Raw genomic sequence first — 22860 nt, forward strand, 5'->3', positions numbered from 1 at the left:
ATATAATGGTAAAATCAAAAATAGTCAAAAACGGCCAATTATACCCTGGACTACATAAAATCCCAATAACACACCCAACTGGATAATCAAAACTCTCTATAATCCAAATTGAAACATATTTTTGGTCCTCATTTAAATTCATTAAGCTATCTTTTACAGACACCCCTATGAGGTAGGCCTATTCTGTTCTCCGGTAGGCCAATTCTGGTCAAAAATTTAACTGTGTGTCCATGTGTAGTTGTGTGTGTGTGTGTGTGTTTGTGTGTGATACACCTGATGACACAAAAAGGAAGAAATGTATCAATATACATTGTAAAACAAGGAGAATAAGAGCAAAAACCTACAACTGTTGTTTATTTTTGCAAATAAATGTTTGTTATTAATCACTTTATTCTTGTAGTGTATGTGGGTTCGGGGGGCCTGGCTTGTCTTGGACACAGGCAAGGGGGGCTTCAAGGAAAAAAGGTTGGGAACCACTGATCTAGATGATATCACTCCGTATTTCTGTAATTTGTTTATACTGGTTCTGAGAATGTGGACGTATTCAAGTTGAAGGGTTTATTGTTATGGCCTTCATATAATTTAACCTGTGACATCAGTAATATGAAACGGCTTCCGTACATACTACATACACAGACAAGAACCAGTTTTTATCCTGAGGAAGGTGGGATGCACCAAACAGCCAAGTATAGAACCATGTACACATCTCATCAGAGGAAAGAAAACCAAGTTTTCAAGATGGAGTCTTGATTTGCTGGGTTTCTTAAGGAACACACACACACACACACACACACACACACACACACACACACACATACAGCTGATTCCCCTGAGGCACATTTACAAAACCAGTATCAGTGTCACTGGATTTGCTATCCAGCTCTTTGTCCGTCATGTTGTCCTTTTTCTCCATATTTATTCACTCTACAGAACAATGTCTGCCATTGCGTCTATTTACACTTCAGGTGTACATCGGTCTATGATGTTTATCTTTGACTATAAGATTTACTTCAATTGCAGATTAATTACTTATCCCGCAAAACCTTTTTCACAACCTTGAAAGAAACTATTAAACTCTGTGGAACTTCCTTTGGGTGACACAGGCTGAGTCAGAAACAGTTTTTGTCATCAGTAAGTATTTAGCCTTGTGCACTTATCTGGTGACTTCATTACACTGTGGTTTATTTTATAGCAAGTTTACTAGCAACTGCTGCTTTTTAATAAGTGTTTAAGGCTGGATTTGCTCATTATGCAAACTATTTTCCAAACAATGCTATGCCTTTTTCACTCCCTGTCTTAGTTTGTTCCACTAAATCAAAGCACTGTCTTTCGGTGGCCCTGAGGATTGAGCCACCTCGCCCGGGCGGGGAGTCTGCCTGCTGGTGGGAAAAGCACTGCTGGGTACTTTCCCCAATAAACAAGCTTATGAAAAAAAACAAAGCTGCACCAAAGCTGATTATGGATTTCTATGGGGATAGAGGGCTTTTCTTGGAGGAGCAGTTGTAATCTGTCCTAATGTTCTCTAAACAAATGGAATATTAATTCTTCTGGCACAGGGATGTGGAATAAGGAAGGGGAGGCCTCAGAGTCATAGAGAGATGGAGGCATGTAGGTCTTGGAAACGGATTACACATAACAGCAGATTTCACCAAACATTTGACTCGCACACAGTCACTGAATATTCAATTCACTCGTCTCATATGCATCCACCCTTCTCTTGTGTCCTCTCACCTTCCTCGAAGCCGTCCCGGAAGGAGCCTGATCTGCTCATGGTGCGAGTCTTCTCGTCAAGTGACATGCACGAGTTTCTCAGTCGGTTGTCGCCGCAAGGGTCGTCCTGGTTGGTCAGGCTGTTGTTGCGCATACCGGCGAGGTTTATCTGAGCTGCTGAGGTCGGACTGGATGCTGTGAAATTATCATATGAAATCATACAAGTCATGTAAGGATTCTTTTTTCATTATTTACATATTTTGAGGATGTATTTTTTAGTTTATAAAATCTCAGAAAAGCACTAAACTTGGCAAATAGGCAGCTAATTCTCGCATTTCAGAGGCTGAAATCAGGTAATATTTGCCATTTTTTCTTGAAAAACATCTTAAACAATGAATCCATTAATGTTCTTAGTTTTGAACATGTCTCATTGTCTTGATTTAGTCCAAACCAACAGAGAGAACAAATGAATTGCTTAATGACTGAAGTAAAGTCATGTAAACTAAATGTGTGTGGAGTGTTTATTTTGTTGGTGTGTGCAGCGTACCAAGCTGTCCAAAGTTGAAGCGAGTACCGGAGGGGGAGGTGAGGCTGGAGCTGGGGGAGAATGGGGAGTTACTGGCTGAGTCCTGCAGCCCACTGGTGGAGTGGGAGCGCAGCCAATCACGGGCCTCCTCATGGCCTCGCAGCTGTGGCGATGGCCCATACCTACAGGAAGTCAAAGAAAAGGTTAAAGTGGAAGCGAGGACACAAAACAGAATAGTGTTGATTCTTCGAATTCACAGGACAAGTTGATCTGGATTCAGATTTTTATGGCTTTTTACAATCAGTGAGGTGGCTTTTTTTTTTTTTCTTTTAAGCAGCTCAGATTAGTAGCCAGGATCTAACATTGGATGAATCAGACAATGAAACCAAGAATAACAACAGCATAAACATGGACTGATTCTCAGTTGTGAGCAACAGAAATTGGTGGAAAAACAGCAGAAAAAAGAAGCCAAAGAAAATTGATTTAACCTCCCAAATCATGGCTGCAACAGCAAAACACGGTGATAGCTCTGTACGACATGCCTCTGTCACAGAAGCACAACACAACACATGTGCCAAAGTGCCAAACAAAGAAAATTCAAAAGCATTTTTTAAAAGCGTGAGCATAAGCCTCGAAGGGTGAATGTGGACGCAGGAAAAAGTAAAGACACAAGACAATTTGGTGAACCAGTGTGCAAAAAGCGCAACATGTCCAGCAGGAAATGAGGTCAGTACCTGAGTCCCTTCTTAGGCAGAGTGTTTCTACCACAGTGTGGCCCGCTGTGGGAGAGAAACACTTCAGAGCAGGAAAGCAAAGGGAGCAAGGAGGCAAAGAAACATGTGGCTACATCTCTCAAAGACTATCTAATACTATTTGCAACCTGCAAAGATATTTTTCCTATCGACAGTAGCACATCGCATCGTTTACACTGCAAAATCTCTACCGTGCCAAGGCATTTTTTAATTCAACTTGGTCAAATTTCCTTTTTTTTAAACCTTAAAAAATGTTTTCCTGAAAAAAGAAACAGCAGCTCTCTATAGTGAAACAAAGACAAATGACACATGAGTATAATAAATTCTTGAAACACTTCAATTTGTTTCATCATTTTAGCTGATTATTTCCATTATTATTTTCCTGTAAATAAGATTTAGGGCTCAGAAATAGTGAAATAAATAAGTAAGACCGAGATTTTTGCAGTTGGTATTGGGTACATCTGCAGATATCAACTTTACCACAAGGGGGCAGTATGTAAACAGTCATTACAGACTAAAGCAGACCACTAAACAAAAACACTGAAGCTGCCAACATCCACACAGACAACCTCACGCTTACACTCTCTCATGAATTCCCATTCGTACAGGAGCCGAAGGTCCTAAAAATAACCACGAACTACCACACAGAGGGACACACTTCCACACACAAACCAGGAATTACAACAAGCTACCACACAAAGCTTCTCTCTGTGCTTCTCTGTGATGCTCTCTGTGTGGCAGCAGGTGGTGGTTTAGTAGGAACCTCCACAGCTGTTGCAACAGGAGCCTAACACTGCACACAGGTGCATTTACCTGTCCTGCTTCCGAGGTAGCGTGTTTCGGCTGAATATTGGGCTAGCCGAGGGGGAGGAGAGGGGACTGATGGGAGACAGGGAGGAAAACGCACAACAGACACAGAGAAAGAAGTTTTAGAGAATAAAGTAGATGAAGAAATTCGTCAGAACAGAGTTCAGCTGAGAGATTCTTCACCAATGAAGTTAATAAGAAACCACAGTGAGAAGGGTGATGTCATGTCCTCAAAGCTATGACTTGAAACGCTATTAAGTTTCCCCCCTGAGACATTCCTGCCACATTACACAGTCAACCTGTCAGGACAGAATCCGCAACAATGACCACGATAACTGCATAATGGACTGAGGACGCCATGGGATTTTGTTTCTCTGCCAGAGCGCAGACAGAACGGCAAACGAGATGCGACACCTTCTTTGTGCATCATCATGGAGCTGGATTCTTTCGAATGAACTCATGTCTGAACTGGGCAGGATTTTAACCTGGTCGGTGATGGAGGAATTATTTTAGTGAAGTGAAAATATGAATATCGAAAGGTTACAAGTTAGTCATGCAATCAAAAGTTTACTTGAAATGAACCCTTTCTAAGCATTATAGCACACATATAATACTGCATTATTATGACAGATGAGATTAGGTGTGAGCAGCATTCTAATGTGTTTGCTGGTTGAAGTAAAGCTATTTTAATTTAATGCTACAAACTGCTGGGTTATTTAATCTGTAACAAGGAATTAGATATACTGATCATATGTTTTGTATGTAAAACCTCAGTAATAGTAACTACAACAGCCGCAATACAATATTCCCCTCCTTAATTCAATGAATCAGAAGTATTAATTAATACTTTATAAGAGCATTCAGTCTTTTATGTCTCCAATAAAATGCACTGTTGCTCAATTCTGCATAGTCCTGGGTTTTGCTGGTAAATTATTACTTGGCCTGGTATGACTGGCAGCCTATGATGGCTAAGGGTAGAAAACCACTTGTGGACACAGTGGTCATTCAGAAAAAAATCAGTAAAGGTTATAGACAAAAGATCTCTAAGCAGCAGACTTTGACTTTTAAACCAAAACCACTGTTATGCAAATGAAAATCACAGGTCTGCAATGTAGGTGCTAACCTAAAACAAAACTCATTACACAAAAACAATGTGATGTCTTGAAAACCTGTTTGCAATGCTGTGATCCTGCGCTCTCATTCACGACAGAAACACAATTCACCCTTTTACATGACACTCTGCCATCAAAATAAGTTTGAAGCTGTTACGAAGTAAGGTTTTTGTAATTGTAAAGTGCAAAGTTGAACAAATGTATTATTACAGATAGGAATTAAGAGCAAAATTATGAAAAATACAACCGAGTTGTAATAAACTAGCTAAAACTTTATAATACTCACATGTTATTTCATGAAACTTTTATGTATTCACGTTAATTCATTAGCCAAACTAATTAACATATTTTTATGTAACTACCTAGGAAACAACCTCATATACCACACTGAAGAGGACGAGAATTTAAAATAAAAAGGTTCAGGTTTCCCCTCTTTTGCATGTCCTCACCTCTCAGACATGCCGGTCTTGACGCTGCCGGTGCGGCCCAGAGCGGACAGGGTGTCCTCCCTGTGGGTCCCATGACCCGCGCTGCTCAGGCTCATGTCGATGGACTCACTGCTGGTGTGCATGCTGCTGACGGAGGGGTACCCCACGCTGCTAGCCCCGCCGTGACCGCCCAGGGTGCTCTCCCTGCTCTGGGCAGAGGAGCTGCTGAAGGTGGTGCCCCACGTCAGGCTGTTGGAGGGGCCAGTGGAGGAGTAGACTGAGCCAGGACTGGAGGCCTGGGAGGGGCAGAGAGGACATTATTGTTTTCGAAAGCAGTGGCACTCTGTGTATACTAGTGCTTGGGAAGAAATAAGGAAAGAAAATGCCACATTTGTTTTTGAAAGATACACATTTTCTGCTTTAATCTGTTTTATATAATTGTAGATGGAATATATTTAGTTTATGGAATGTTGGTCAGACAAAACAAGCTAAAGACTTAATCTTGGGATCTTGGGATCTATTTTTCACTTCTATCTGAAGGCCTTTATGCTTTAAGATAACAGACTTTTTTAACTCTTGAACCTTTGCTTACTGTTTGTGAACACATGACAAATGCTGAAAAACAATTCCCACTGTGTCAATGTATGATTAAGAACTTGTCTGATAAATTCATATGAATCATGTGAGACCGTGATTCAGAGTTCTTGTCTGAGCATGCTCACTTGTTTCTGCTCCGCTACATTATGTAGCCTACAGTTAGTCCCACGCTTACTACTTACCACAAAGTAGAGGCAGTGGACAGAATAAAGTTGTGAACACACCATTGACATATCACCCCCACTCACTCACTGACATGAGTTGAAACACATCCAGCAGTTATGGAGTAGAATAATCATTTGGATTCATGTCTCTGTCCACCTGATGAACGCAAGTCAAACGTTCACTTTCACATTCAGCTCTGTTTTTGGTCTCCACCTACCCATGAAGGAAATATTCAACTCTTTATCTGGTGAATGCTCCAATCTGTTTATCCACAAGGTGCTGACTGGCTGCAGATTGCCGCTGGGCAGGTAGGTGTACAGTGGGTTTTTAGAGCCGTTTGGCTGAAAACAGATACCTGCTGCAGCCAAAGGCAACATAGAGATTGGTGAAGCAGTGAAGTTGTTTGCCAGACAGCTAAACAATGAAGCTGAAACTCATTGTTAAGTTCCATAAAGCTCTCTATAGGTTCACCACTACAATCCTTTTAACATTGTCACACTTTCCCAACATTGTCAATTGATACACTAAAAACATATTGATTATACCCTAAATCTAAGGAATAATTTATTACAAGTATTTATGTGGAGGACATAAATGTCTTTTAAAATTTCATGGTGTTTACTACTATAGTTCTTGAGATATTTCAGTCACACTCAGCCAAAAAGCCTCCCTTCTTTTCAGAGAAAGAGTTGCAGTTAGAGAATGTGTCTAGCTTAAAATAGCAGTGTAACTAATGAATAAGTGGCTGCTCCTGTGACACAGTTCTTACAATGAACCAGACTACAGACTACTACTAACATACCTAAAAGCCAAAGAATACACAACACACAAAAATCTTTTTTACATTTTCCACAACATGTACGCTGAAGCGTTACCATACGAATTCTACTGTGTGGATGAGTTTGTGGATACTTTGGAGAATCACAGACAATAATTCAGTGGTGGCTCCTGGAAGACTTTGATATCTCTGCTCTTATTTTATAAAGAGTAAGCTGACTAATCAAGTATCTATTTTTTTTACATTATATGTTCTAGCTCACCTGCTCGCTGCCGAGCGTTCCCATTCCTGATCCATGCAATCTGCCTCCAAACAGGGGGCTGCTGGTCTCACTTTCCACGCCTCCCAGCCCTGCGTCAGGGGACTCCAGCACCGTGGCCACATGGTTCATGGTGGCGTGGGGGTTAGAGATAACAGTGGAATTCTTCATGTTTTCAGCCGTGGTGACAGGAGCCTGTTTACTGGGCTTCCCACCAAATAACCTATGGAAAATCAGCGAGGGTGACAAATTATATCAATCAATAAAGGGAGCACTGTGTTAGAGGAAGAGGCATTCAAAATATATTTGAATTTCTATATGAAGGAGAACATGTGATATACTTTAACATTGTTTTTAAATAACTTTCTTTGCAGGTGATGAAGTTGCTTACGGCTTTTTGGTGTGTAAATGTAAATTAAACCTGATCATGGGGTTAGTGATCATTAAGATTCATTCCCCAGGGACTATGAATATGAACAGCAAAATTAACAACAAATTTCATGTAAATATTCATGGCTGCTCTAGATCAAAGTGTGGAGTGGAGAGGCAGGCTGGCCAAGTTACCTTCTTTTAGGCCCCACCGTTAATAACAGGTTAAAAACACCAGAATTATTCTTCACTTTTTGGGTAACAAGAATAAAATCAAGAGGGCCTGCGGCCAGAAAAGGTAGAGACAGTGCACAGATCTGAGTCAAGGCCAACACACATACACACACACACACACACACACACACACACACACACCTACACACACACACACTGAACTCTCTCCTGGTTCTCTGCTAATCCTGGGTTACAGTTAAATGGCAGGCTGTGATGAGTGGAGCCGCGGTGGGCGATAATGGCAGCACACAGCCTCTTTGAAGAGTTATCATTCCCTCACATTAATGAGGGCAGAGCGCTGAGGTAAGACTCCCATTACCCACTGCACCACACCCTCCCCCTTCACCCTCCCCCCTGCACTGCCAAGGCTGAGGCTTGGCAGCTGAACAGCCCAGCTCAAGGCCTGCCTTTCACAATGGCCTGATTTAACCCCACTGAGCTTGTGTGTGTGTATGAAACAAGCCCACACGTGTGATTCTTACTCACCACTGTTTATCATTTACTGTGAGCGCATGATTACTGTCTTTTAAATGTTCTTCTGTGTGTGTGTGTGTCTGAGAGCTGCTGTATGCGGGTAAATGTAAGCCTGTACAAGAGGGCCCCACTCAGTATGGCTCATCAGTTAGCTGTTTGCCGTCTCTATGTCTACAGGACAACTGACGATACAAATAATGCTTTGTAGGTGTGTGTGTGTGTGTGTGTGTGTGCGTGTGCGTGATCACCTGCGCAGTGTTGGTGAAGAAACCTGCTGTCTTCCTGTCAGAGGAACAGTCGCTGCTCCTCCACCCTGCATCACTACTCCGCTCCTGAGGTTGTCGATCTCAGAGACGCCCTTTTCCCGATCCGTCTGATTGGACAGCAGGCCTCCTGAGCCGTTGGACTTTGTGATGCTCAGTGAGTTTTTCCCGTGAGACGTGACAGAGAGCACGGCGGCCTCGATGCTGCTGGTGGAGGAACGGTTTCGGGCGGCTGCTCCTGAGCGACTGGGTCTCGGCAGACTGCGGTACTGCAGCGTTGAGCGGGCGCTCATGGGGAGGAAGCCGTCATCGTGGTGACCCAGCGCTGATCCACCATCCTGCCCACCAGCCTTCAACCCTCCAGCAAGTGAGCGAGCCCCAGATTTGGGCATCTTCCCCAGAGTGGCTGAGCCACTTGTGATGGTGGCGCCACTGGCAGTAACCATGGTTACCATTCCCTGCTTCTTGAAGCCAAAAGTGCTGGTAGGGGTGCGTGAGGTGAGCGTATGTGTCTGAGAGTGGGGGTCTGAAACAGTGTGTGTGAGGACATTTGTGGTCCCTGTGCGGCTGGTGGGGATCGACTGTTTCTTTGCCTCATCACTGCTGCTGCGCCCTGTGTCTGAGGGCGAACGGTGGAGACCATTTGATCGAGGAGAGAGACGACCCTTTTCTGACACCTTCACGTCATCCGTTTTACCTGCAGGACAAACAGAATAAGGCGTCAGTGGGGAGGAGGATAAAGAAAGGCGTGCAGAATGTGACTGCATCAGCAAGGATCAAGAAATGCCACTTGCATACTTAAGTATGATTATTAAATTTTATTATAACTATTATTTAATTGTATTAATTACTTATTCATTCATGTATTTATTTTCTAAATGTAATTGTTGTTTCTTTCTATTATTGGGGGTCAACATCTGTGTTACCTGAACTGTGGCTCTTGAGGCCAACAGAGCCTGTGGAGCCTGTGCTACTGGTGCTCTTAGTCCTGGGAGATGTCACCCCCACCTGAGCGCTCATGCCTCTCCGCCAAGAGCCAGTGTGGGACACGGAGGGGGTCTTCCTCCCTGAGCCACCCTTGTCCGACTCATCAGACATGTCGGAGGGGTTCCGGCGGCCCCACTTGGAGCCCGACTCCATCCTGACCCCGCTGTCTGACCCGCCGTCTGCCCTCTTCACCTCGTCTCCTGACCAGGCCTGTTGCACCGCTGTGGAGGCCGAGTGCTTCTCTGCATCCGTCACAGGCTGGGAACACGCACGCACACACACATGGTCAGATTTATTACAGAGGATGAAAGCGTCTTTTATGAGATGTTGCTAAGTGCCTCTCAAAAGCACTCCATTTTATGACCACAACCATCATGCTGTGTAATCCTGCCAGCATCAACACTAGCATCACCTGTGCAGCTTTTAAGAGCCGTTTGAACACATCAGAGCAGAACAGATTCTCTTGTTATCTTAAAGAAGCATTTGTGCCACGATGGGGTGTTTGTGTTTTTGTGAGTAAGACTTGAACTTAAACTCAAGTCCCAAGTCTAGCAGAACAAAATGTAAATAAGGTAACACGTCTTCAGAAGAAAAATGCACGTCCAGAAGATGCAAAATGACCATTGAAAAATAATTTACTTGCAAAGCTGTTTTCTAGTTACAAGTCTATGTTCTGTTAAATCTGAGTTGTCCTTAACTGAATTTTGTTAACAATAAAAAGTATTTAAACAGCTGCTGTTGCTCTTTTGAAAACCCACAACATACTGTAGATAAGTTATTGCTGCACTTGGAATTTTTCTTACAACTTTTTATTGTTTTAAATAAAAGTATGATTAAGCAAGTTCACCAGAGCCTTTATGTTTTTTATTAGTTGTTTGAGGGATGATGGCTGCTTTGAGAGTTGATTCTGCAGCTGCAGCATCAGTCCAGCCGATGTGTGTTATCACCAGCAGACAGATGAGGCGGACTTAATCAACCTGCACTGTGTCAGGCTGCTGTATTGAAAGAAAGGCTCCTTTGTGCCGCCTTTGTTTTTTCTGCAGCCGTAACAGACACACGTCACATGCTGACTGGTTCCACATCAGCCACAATACAGTGTGCGTGGCATACACGTGAGTCAGCTGACAATATTATCGTCTCACCGATCACTTTCCTGGACCCTAGTGGCTCTTAATCAGTGTTTAATGGTTTGAGGCCAGTGTCAACATCAGCTTTAGCTTTGTGAGTTCACAGCTGTGCCACTCAGACATTCTTCTCTGAATGCAGAGGAATGCTGGGAAAGACTGGACTTAGGGAAACAAGGCCAATTGGGAAAGGATGTTTGCATTACTTTACGCATCTCGTTTAGAATTCTTCAACAATAAAGCAGAAAAAAAGTTGCGCTTTTTCAAAAAATGGTGAAGAGTTGGATATTACTTTTTTTTTGCATTTCCACGTCACATTTAAACATCTCTTAAAAACCTCTCATTTCATGAATCCTGATAGTTGTTTCTACCCTGCTTCACACTTTGGGAACCTTGTCTGAGAAGGTGCTATAGAAATAAAGTGTATTATTATTGTGTTTTTATTACCTGTGTGCTGAGGCCCTTGCGCTGTGCAGCAGGCGTGTTGGCATAGGAGGAGATGGAGGAGCTGGTGTTGATGTCATCTGTGTCGATGTTGTCGCTAATGCCACTGCTCACAGAGCTGCTGTCATCCCAGCTGGACAGACACACACACACAGCAGAGGACAGAGAGAGACTCACTTTAATACTCTTCAAACAATAAATCTTCCAGAGGGGAGAAGATGGGGGAGTCCACTTGGCTCTTGTTAAGTTGGCAGCTCTTTGGGAACATGTTTTATTCCTCTTTGAAGACAGACACTTAATTCACTGAGCAGACAGTCAGTACAGCCCCGAGACACAGCGGGGAGGTGTGATGCCGATTAAAACAACAACAGCAACAACAACAACACAACACTGCTCTGCATCAGTCAGACGAACAAGATGCTTTTCGGAGCTGTCGTGAGATTTTCATTTGAGCAAATGATGCATGCGTCTGCATATAAAAAATAATCTGTACATTTAATTTTTCAAGGAGAGCAAGTGTGAAGTTCGGTGTAGAGATGTGATAAATGCATGCCTTTAAATGAAAAGAAAAGAAAAGAAACACTTGATTTATTAATTGCAGCGGAAATAAAAAGTTAAATACAAAGATATATCCGGTGCATCTGACTGCCTGGTGGTTCTCTTTCTTTATTCTCCATCTAAACTGGCTCCAAGTTGAGTACGCATACACACATACACACCAACCCCCTGAATGGGGTTGTCTATCATATGAACAAAAGCTTGTTGGAGGGGTGACATCATGGTGTGAGTGTGTGTGTGTGTGTGTGTGTGTGTGTGTGTGTGTGTGTGTGTGTGTGTGTGAGTTGTTCAAACAGACCCATCTGAGCAGAGCAAACACGCTGGGAGTTAATGCAGGATATTTGTAAATATGTGTGTGTGTGTGTGTGTGTGTATTCGCTGGGATTCTGTGGGGGACAGGAAGCTGGGCCAGTTGGCAAACATCACTCTGAAAGGACCAGAGGGAGGCTGATGGTGACGGCCAGTGCAGGGTTGGCTGCACCAGTGGACACACACACACACACAAACACACACACACAGAGCTGGTGTTGTCAAACTATCCATCCATCCGTTCAGTTCAAACTAATGATACATCAAGTCTTTTGTATGACAGCAGTGAAACACAAACCCGTACAATAATCACAAATAACCAACATACAGTGTATGAACACACATGGCTTGAATGAGCTGTACAGTATTCCGACTACTTCTCTCTTTAGTTGGCACTTTGACCATTTCTCTCACTTTCTTAACACATCATCCAGTCCTGCTGACACAGTTTATTGTCATTAGTGTTTATTATGCTGTGCCAATAATTTGATTAACTGTTTAGTCTGTTTATTAAATACCCATCATGAGTTCTTAAAGCCAAAACTGACATGTTCAAATTGTTAAAGACAGTTTTAGTTCTAAGACTACTCAAGATGACAACTAAACTACTGCATTTATAGGTCCAAACAAAAGAGACTCTGTCATATAATGACAAAAGGAGCAAAAATAGAGCAACAAATACCAGACATATTTGACATTTTTGCTTCATAAATGACTTAAACAACTGATTGATTAGCATCAACTTATTGTCATCGACATATCATCAATGGCCCTACATAATATTTGGAAAATGTATACTTCAATATTTGATGTGAAAGAATAGCGTTAAATATTGAAGTAGGACAAGCTCCCACACAAAGACTTGTTGCCTCAATTGAATTCTGTCTAAAAGGTTTCCAAAAAAGGAGGATTCAACTGTTGATACATATACTGTACTGACACCTGAAGATACAGAAACATTTCATTCTGTACCAAAAAAAAGTGCTGAGGGGTTGATTTCCAGCTTCCATTTACCATTCATCTGTGAATTGAAATTTTCAGACAAACAGGATAGCAGATCAGTGCGGTGCTGTTCAGCAGCCAACCTGAAAGTCCTGAACTTTTCCCACCGCCAACACGAACACAACATCATAATTATGGCTTTAAAAAAAACTAAACAAAAACAAAGACCGTCCAATGGCTCAAGTCCCAGATTCGGATCACCACCGAAATCTAATCAACTGGTTCTCAGCGGACTTCAAGCCAAATACATCTGCTGCTTTGTGAACAAACCTTGCAAACAATCTGACAAACGGAGACAGAGGGAGACCACTACTTCCTTCTGGATTTACCAGCGGAATAAATCAAACAGCAGCGGCGCGGAGACACGGTTTCAGAGTTGAAAGCATCCGAGGAGCAGACGAGCCGAGAGGTGCTGAGAGATTTAGAGTGACCACAACCGTCTCAACTCGTCCATACAGCCACAGGGGAAAGTACACCCCCCTAAAACACACACACACACGCACACCTACATATATACACACACGAATGCACAGAAATAAAATAAAGACATGTGGACAGCCATGAAGAAACAGACATGTACAAACCCACTTAGTTCTCGCTTCCTGAACTTGGACTAAACCAGTCATCATTACTGCATTTGGCCAAAGTTCACTGACACACTTGCGCCCACACACACACACACACACACACACACACACACACACACACACACACAAATATGCATCTACCTGGTCAGGGGGCCTGGGTTGCCGTGGGAACCAGAGCGCTGAGGGAAAATGCCAAGCTGGACAGAGAGCTTCATGACTTCATGCCGCTGAGAGAGTTCACACAGCCAAATGTCTCTCCCTCTCCCTCTCTGTCTGCCTCCCTCTCTCTGAGCTCTCTCAATGTCTCTCGCCCTGGCAGTGTTCCTAGATTGAGCTCCTTTGTCGCTCGCTGCACTGATGCTTCATCCCTCGGGCACTGTTGGTCTCTCTCTGGACTAACTGAGAGAGAAACTAGGAGTGGGGGGGGAGAGCGGAGGGAAGGACCTGCCCTGCCGCTGGTAACATGAGCCTCCCCCGGGACCGTTAACCACTTCACTGCTGCAGCCTTGCCACTAATAGAGCACACCGAGACGCACACAAACACACCCCGAGCCCTATATAAGCCACTTCAGCCTTAGAAGAGTCAAATGGCAACACAAGTCAAAGCCACATGATCACAGGCAAACTCTCTGAAACTGAAGGACAATCCTCACCCCACTGCTGCTTTCCAGTGTGTTTCCCAGCCACGGTTTATGTGTATGTGTGTCTGTGTGTACAAGACTGCAATTTCCCAGACAGATCCACCCTGACTAGCTGACAAGCCAGTGCTAATTAGAGATCAGGCCAAGTGGCGTGGCCCTGCCCACAGCCTCCTGCTGGCAAAGCTACCCGCCAGTTAACAACCACCAAGCCCTTGACGGCCAATCACAGGAGACGGAGGCCTTAACTGCGGGCTGCCCCCGGGAGGAAGTGGTGCCAAACGCAGGCTGACAAGGCCGAAAACTAATAGATCATCACACTGATGGAAAGCTCCTTACTCTTCCTCTTAAAGGCTCAGTTCAGCCAAATCACACAAAAACTGATTTTCTCAGTGGCCTCCTACAGGCTCTGGCTATTTGGACAGTCTGGGGATTTTCAGATTTCTGCCTCCACACTCATACATTGGAGATGAATGGGATCTATTTCTGGTGCTCACTGCAATGAAAAATGTAATGTTCACAGTTGTGTTGTGTACAAGTGTATAATCCCCTGAAGCTAACAACACAGAGTGAAGCAAGAGGTACAGTGTTCACTAGATGCACCTTAATCCTACACATTGAGCCGTTAACACTTTGCGAGCAAGCCTGTCATTTACCAAGATGACATAAGACTTAATTCTCTTACTTGATGACAAGACTAAAAGGCCTGAAAAGGACAGTGCTGGAAGAGAAAAAGTGACCAAAATCAAGACATTCCACAGAGGAACTTCGTCTCTCGTCGGTTCCATTTAGAAAGCTTTCTGCTTTCCCAAAGGGGTCAGAGTTCAGAGGCCAAACCTCCAAAGCTTCCTTAAAGAGAGGAGCAGAGTGGGGGAGGCAAAGGGACCAATGAATAAAGAGGCTATCTTGTGGGTCAGCCAATAGGAGTGTCTGAAAGTGTCCTGAGAAAAAGGCTGTGGCTGTGTTTGTTTAACTTTTCTCGTGCGTGTCCCTCAGGACTGTGGTCGGTCCATGAGTTGGTTGGCCCTGCAGTACTGTAACCCCCCCCGCCGAAAAACCTGGTCCGACTCTGGCACATGCACACAGGATCCGTGCCGCAGAAATATACACACAGACATGCGGCCACAACAGAGTTGTGAAGCAGAAGTAAGGGGATTTCCTGTGTTTGAGGGGCGACTACTGGTCCTCACACTGCAGCTGGATCATATCACCCCAAATCTCTGACAGACAGACAGACAGACAGACAGGGGTAGGACGACTGGTTCTCTGACTTCCAGCACTCAGGGAAATCATGGAAAAACTGAAAGTTGAGGACGCAACATCATTCATCCCAGACATATCAGCGCCATCAGATACATGCAAAACATGTTTATTCTACTCAGTAAATATAGTTTGCATGTCATCTCATGTAACAGGCAGAACACGTTTTTCTTCATATGCCATGATACAACAACATGACTGCTGAACACCATTTTCAGTTAAATCAGATCTTGATGATGAGGGCTTGATACAGTTTGAAATGTTTTTTACACATGTGCAGATATAAAACCTGTTTTTCAGTACCGATACCTATTGACACTCTGAGGAATCCGAGCATGTTTCTCTGGGTAACCCTGTTTTTCATTTAAAACTTTAACCTAAACTCAAATGTTGTTGTTGCTGTACATGAGCTTTTGCTTTTGACCTGACGTGTTTATGATACTCAGGACACATTTCTGTAAGAACCAACAAATTACAGAGGGTTTTCTATCCAGTCTAAGTAATGATATGATCATATTATATTATTCAAACAACACGCAGTCTTTTGAACAAAAAAAGCAATTACACTAATAGCTAAAGAGAGAAATGCAGTTGAGTGTGAGAAACAGAACGCTACATGTTCAGATAAAATATAAAGCCGGAATGTAAAGTCAAAAAGAAACATATGGCATCAGATGTTTCTCTCAGGTTCTGGACAGTTATTTTGAGAACCATTAGGTTTTTTTACATCAGTATCTGTACTTGCAGCTGCTCTTTGCCTTAGGGTGTAGAACATTTTAGTTCAGTGTCTGAACGTGTAATAATACAGGCAAGATCCTGCCTATCTACATCTGAGGCATGATATGATCACAGGTGTCTTTATGACCTGTGCTGGATTAATCAAATGTTTTGTTTATGATGTGTTGTAATTCTCATAAAACGGTTGATAACCACAAAAGAAAAATATGCAAATTTAGACTTATCAAAAGATCTACTCATTTGTTTGTGTTTTGTTAGAATTTTCCATAGTCAGCAATAAATGGGCAAAGTGTTAAGGTGCCGGAAGCAGTGAAGGGGCCGCTGGGACGGGACCCGGCACATTCCAGGCCGGAGACCAGGAGCCGTGTGGTACGAAAATGACACAGCTGTCCCTGCACTGACAAGAAATGACAGGACTGGACCGGACAACACACTCTGGAATGTCCCTCTCTCTCTCTCTGTGGCTCCCTCTCTCTCTCTCTCTCTCCCTCTCTCTCTCTCCCTCTCTCCCTCTCTCTCTGGCTCTCTCTCTCCCGTGTCTGGTCCCATTGTCTCCTGTCTTGGGAAAACATTTGCTATCTGCACTCAGTGAATATATCAAAGCATTCAGATCCCTCTGGCCGCCTCTCTTTCACGCAGATTTCCTCTGACTCGTCCCTTTCTCTCTCGCTCTCTATTTGACGTGTAAACACACACTCCCTCGGGTTCGACCGACTGACCCGGACCCACGGCATAAAACACATCGAAACTGTTCACACATGTGACGCGCATGACTGAGCGCAGGCACGCGACTCCACAGTGCTGCATCGGCTCGTGTAGCGTAAGGCTACATTTAAAAGGACTGCCGGGACAAACGTGGAATTTCTCACATGCGTGCAGACACACTACTTAAACACACATAGCAAACAAACCAACATATTGTCACCTCAATGCTAGAATGAAACATAAGGCTGTAAGTCCTTTCTCTGCCCATATGGTCCACAAAATTGGTTCAATTGGCCAAATAAGAAAAATATTGAGGTGCAGATACCACATGAAGGCAAACTTCACTTCTCTCTGTTTTTTATGCTCATCTGGTTGGAAATCTTCTTCAAAAGTGTCTCCAGATGACAGATGACGATCCTCTGAGGAAATAAAAATTTAAATCAGTTTCCTCTGTTAAACATCCAGCCACCTGTTTTGTTTTTTTGTTTTCTTGCTATTTGCTTTGTTCGTCTGCAGATGCTCTCAGTTTCTTCTCCATCTGGGCTTAATGTCCAGTCACGCAATGAAAAATATGTATTAAATACATATTATTTATATTTGCTTATACACTACAGACCACTCTTTAATATCATTTAACTGCAACATTTGAAACACAGAGACAATAAGCTGAATAATTATCAAACAGAAAACTTGGAATGGTTACAGACAGTTAAAGGGTTAAAATCAGAAATGTTCTATGTCCCTGACACCATTTGGGGCTCATTGTGGAAAAAATCTTATCAATATGTGGGTCTGTTGCCTGTTACACTTCAAGAGTCCATGACATGAAATCTCTTGCACGCAGACATTTGTCCCCGAGCTCTTCCCGCAGCTCACATGGCGATGCGAGGATAATCAACTTTATCCGGTTACTTTAAAGCTGCAACCTGCACGAACCTGCTAACTCCCCACCAGCACCCAACCTTACGGAAAATATCAGTCAGGGGAGGTATTGAGGATTAAAACTTACTGTGCTGAGTGCTCGCTGCAGATTAATTAAAGTCCAACATGCTCAGCTCCTTTGCTCTACTTTCTCCGTCCAGTGTTTCCTCCTGGTGACCTGGTTCAGATTCCAGACTGGACCGGAGACATTGGGCCGAGCCTCTGACCTCTGTGTTTCCCTTCCAAAACAGCTGGCTCGGCGGCTAGTTCAGCTGGCAGAGGCTCATATACTTTTGCAATCAAGACGTTCTGGTTTTGAATCCACATTGAATATCCTGCTTTTTTTCCATTCTGTGGTTGATTCCTACATCTCATTGCTTTCAGCCGAGCGATAAAGCAAAGAGACTACACAAAAACAGAGACGCGCAAACAAGCTTAAACAAATAAAATGACAGAAGAGCGGGTACAAAGATTAAGAGAGTGCTGTGGATGTTCCAGCTGCAGTGTTTGACAGAAACAGAGAATGTGTGGGAGAATAACCCTTAGTTACCTGAGTGAGAGCCCCACCCTCTCCAATGTGTGTGTGTGTGTGTGTGTGTGTGTGTGTGTGTGTGTGTGAGTGTGTGTGTTTCCTGGGGCGAGGCAGGTGTGTTAGTTAAAAGCCCAGAGGGAGGAAAGATGGTCTACTGATACAGTATCTATGGCAACGGAAGCATCATTTCTCTTGGCATTTTGTTTTTCGATTTCTCTCTTCTCATAACAAACCTCCTCATCTTTTCCGCATCGACTGTCTCTTCTTTTCTCTCCTCTACATCAAGATGCCCGTCTTTAGTTATTTCAAATCCTCCCACATGCATGTGGAAAGCAAACTTCTTTTCATATGTAGCAACACTGCTTTTTTATGCAATTTGTTTTTGCCAGCCATAATCCATCATCACATAGAACATATTTAAATCCACCAGATCCAGATTTATTTATTTGGATTCTTGTGTAATTTTGCTCACTTACAGAGACCAGCCACCTAAATAAATTTAAATGTTTAAAGAAAAAAACGACACGCCTTTACTAATCTCCCAATAGTAAAGAGTTAACAGGATCTATTCTGGGCCAAGACCCATTCTCCATCCAAGATGCGCGGGAATCCGTTTAGTAGTTTTTGTGTAATCCTTCTGACAATCCACCCAACCAACAAACAAGTGGCACGATGAGGTTCATCCACACGTCTCAGCGTAAGATGCGATTCTAAAAGCACAGAGACATAAGCACCAGCTAGTGAGCTAACCACTAACATGCTAACCAGCCGAGTCCACAATAGCAAAAGTCAGTCACAATAGTTCTCTGAGCTTCTCTATACTTGCACATCAATACACTTGATGTAGAGTTACTGTTGTGGCATGCCAATGGTCAGTTATATTGTCGGTAACAGCGTGCTTTTTGCTCCATCACTAAAGGGCCAATAGGCTGAAACTGTTTATTCAAAAGACAAACAGTATTTTTTTTACCACTGACTCCTGTCTGCAACCCATCTATTTTTGGTGGAACAATTTATACTCTCTATAAAGAGGACGGCTAAATAAAAACTGACAGTGGAAGTTATGATAGCCTCCTCCATTTTAGCAATCTGGCTCGACAGCACTGTCGAGAAACATCACTCATAAAATCAATGAAAAGTTGTGCGGATTTACTCCACCCCCGACAATAAACAACTGATCTGGGGAACTGGGGAATGCATTGATTGTTGTTTAATATGCTGGTCAGACCTGCCCTGGAAGCAGGAAAAAAATTAAGACTAAACTAAGATGAAGATTACAGTGGTGTGGGTGGAGGAACGTTGTGCAGCAGCAGCTGGGGCATGTGGGTGTGTGTGGGAGCTTCGTTACCTTGGGAGCATATCTGACCTCACATCTTGAATCAAATCGCTACAGATTGCAGGTCAGACTGCTCCAGCGTGCCCCAGAACGCCTCACCGGCCTGGCTTCTTTACAAACACACACAAACGCACACACATACTCCCACACCACTAGGGACGCAAGCAGCTTTCAGCATGAACATGGCTGTGAGGCATTTCTAGTATTTAGTATTCAAGCAGAGTCAAAGGCTGTGTGAGAGTCTGGATATCTGTGGAATAGTACTCGGTTACATAAAGTGTGGAGAGTATGAGCGAGTGCAGAAGATAAGGGGAGCGCAGACAATGGATAGGTGTGGCTGTATCTCAGACCAAATGTTTAACACATTTTTCTCTCAGTGAATGCCAGGATGATAAATACATGTGCAAAAGAAAAGAGACTTTTCTTTGTATCTTTTCGTGAGAAGGATTGCATCAGTCAGCTCCGACTCAAGCGGTCACTGCAATCTTTTTGAAATCACCAACTTGGAAAATTTTGCAACTTCACAATAAATTGATGAATTTTAGTTTTTGAAGGTCTGAGAACCATCATGTTGTGAATAAACTTCTAATGACTGACCGTGTGCTAGACTTTCTTTGTAGTTCGATTCTTTGTTTGCTGTCTGCTCTCCAGTGAAAGTATGCTTACTTTATTTGGAATGTTTATAATACTAAAAGATAAAGGTCGTCTTGCTTTGGAGAAGAATTAGCAATTTTTATTATCAACAAATGTGTCGCCAAATGACAAGAATGAAGGAAGCAAGAACCCTCAGTTGATGAAAACACATCCCGACAATGGATGAGATCACTTACAAACTTGTATCAACTGTCGATCTTTATTTGGACACTCTGCTGCAAGATGACTAACTGTCTTCACAAAAAACACCAGCCTTGTTTCGATCAAATAGTTTTCGTGTTTCATTATGGAAAGATTATTGGAAACAATGTTCAAACTCTGACAACCACAGACAGTTTAGATGCGTTAATCATCTGCGCCGGTGCCACTGAGACTTGTAACTGAACACTGACTCGCACACACACAAGCCAGACTGGGACCCACACGGTGCAGGTTTAATGTTGGACAGAAGTCCTGAAGCTGCAGCTGTGGTCAGCACTGACAGCTTGATGTTGTCTCCATTTAGGTCGGCACCAACCAAGTGCAACTGTAGGGTACAAGTACGTCTCTAGGATGGTGTTGGGGGTAAAAGGGCAGATGAAGCTGTGTTCCTGCGTGATTGTCATAGAAATAGACTCCTGGTTCTGCGGGAACAAGATTGCTGGCTCATGAAATGACAGGAGCAGAGGGAGGGGAAGAGACCCATCCAGTGATTATTATCACCACAGTGAGAGCCTGGAGGCAAACCACCACGCTCACTCTGGAGCAGGTGGAGGTGGGGTTACAGAGGACAAACAGAGAGACAGACGGGTAGAGGGGCTAGACAGGTGGAGAGCCAGGTGTTGTTGGTAGCAGAAGAGTCTCTTCCTCCACCTGAGGCCAACAGGGAACCTGCTCAAGTCCAGACAGGAGAGACAACATATTGTGGCTCGGGGCATGTGTGTGCGATATGAAGTGTGTAATGTGTGTATGTGTGTGTCTGTGTGTTTGTGTGTTTGCATCTATGAGATGCTCTTAACAACACAGTTCTGTTGCAGTTGGGATAAAGACCCTCCTGAGAGAAACTAGAAATAAAAAAGACAGGCCTACTTTAACACACACACACACAGAGACACAAACACACACACACACCTGCAGACATACTGTACTTCAGACAATAAACCATCATCAAAGACCATTTGAAGTACCAAAAACATCCTTCCCATTTCAGCACGGGATTCCACATAACGGGGGAAGACAAAACAATTTGAACATGTATCATAATGAAGAAAACATTTAACTTTTATTATTAAAGGAGACCTATCATACTGTCCGTCAATGTTTAATACATGTTATCATGCAAGTTAAAGACCTTGATGGTCTTACGTCCACACCAACATAAGCTTCTCTCGCCCACGGAGAGCACTGCTCCTGAAGTGCGTACGCCACCGTGTCGCACATTTCCATTATTAATGTCTAGTGACTAGTGTGGCATACATGGAATTGATTTAGCACAGCTGTTCTGGTGTTGTAAGTGGTACTGGGTCATGTATGTGGGAGCTAACCAATCAGAGGAGACTAGGTATTCATGAGGTTGGGTCTTAAAGAGACAGGAAAGTTTCAGACAGAGGGGGAATCCACTGCTGCTGCTGCACTGGACAGCATAAAAACTGATGTGTTTTTAGAGATTGTAAACTTATCTAATAAAATTATGAATCTGTAAATGAGCATGCCATGTATTTGCCAAGTACAAATCTTTTACTCCAACTATCCACCATTCTTTTAACATCTATTGATTTAAAAAATGACCATTTTAGCTTTGTAACCAGCTGTGCTGTTGTGTTACTGGCCGCTTAGACAGAAAACGTCGCTCATTGGGGCTGCATAAGTGTGGGTGTATCTGTCGGGGTAAGAAAATAGAATAGAATCAGGAAAGACCAGTTTGAGTTCGTGATATGGCATAGAACAACACAATACTTTATAGGTGGGATTTTACAACTTCGGAAAGATTAATGATAGAATTACGCAAGTCACATTAATAAGTAATCTACCAGGAATGTGAGCTTGCATGTATTTGATTGGCCAGTGCAGGTGCTGAATGACATTGCGTCATTGTAGAAGTTGTACCAGGTTTGTTTGTTTGTTTGTTTTTTGCCAGGGGAACATTGAAATAAATTGAGCGGCTGGGTTTTTATATGCAGCATTAACACTTGTCTGAACACAATCTTTACAGACTAGTGTTTACGGTATTAGTACCACAAACATTAGGCATGGCAAGTTTGTTTGAGTTTATTCTTACGGTAGCTTTACAACACAATCTACTTTACAAAAGACATTAAACCTACAAAAATAAGATTATGGGAAGGACAATTGAAGGCATTAAAGTGACGGACAGCTGTTTAAATGTTTTATTATTCACCTGCTGATGTGAAGTGTGTCTACCAGTGGAACAAGAATGTCCTGCTGGTGAAAGAAGAACCGCGAATGCAAACATAAAACACCTTTCTTTATCTCTGTTGGTTGTTTCAGCCTGTGAGCACTGTAATGTTTCATGGCATTAAGTATTTCAGCGTTTTCTTTGTTTAATTAACTTGTAAAACAGGTACAGATGAGTCTTTGGAGCTCCGTTATGT

At 43.1% G+C, this 22860-nt stretch overlaps 1 protein-coding gene across 13 annotated transcripts in view; it reads right to left on the bottom strand.

The window, feature by feature from the left end:
• nav2a (neuron navigator 2a) overlaps positions 1-22860 on the bottom strand; it is a 224772-nt gene that overhangs the window by 19225 nt on the left and 182687 nt on the right. For 11 of the 13 annotated variants that reach the window (XM_030413783.1, XM_030413781.1, XM_030413779.1 and 8 more), the window contains 9 exons: positions 11033-11162; positions 9401-9719; positions 8460-9171; positions 7138-7357; positions 5357-5631; positions 3802-3867; positions 2971-3015; positions 2258-2418; positions 1732-1905 (listed from right to left, as the gene is read on the bottom strand). In XM_030413783.1, coding sequence (XP_030269643.1) covers positions 1732-1905; positions 2258-2418; positions 2971-3015; positions 3802-3867; positions 5357-5631; positions 7138-7357; positions 8460-9171; positions 9401-9719; positions 11033-11162 — 2102 coding nt within the window. The remainder of the gene's footprint in view (positions 1-1731; positions 1906-2257; positions 2419-2970; positions 3016-3801; positions 3868-5356; positions 5632-7137; positions 7358-8459; positions 9172-9400; positions 9720-11032; positions 11163-22860) is intronic. The other 2 variants (XM_030413788.1, XM_030413782.1) reach the window with 1 other exon arrangement.

Source organism: Sparus aurata, chromosome 4, assembly GCF_900880675.1.
Source record: "Sparus aurata chromosome 4, fSpaAur1.1, whole genome shotgun sequence".
Taxonomy (NCBI): Eukaryota; Metazoa; Chordata; class Actinopteri; order Spariformes; family Sparidae; genus Sparus; species Sparus aurata.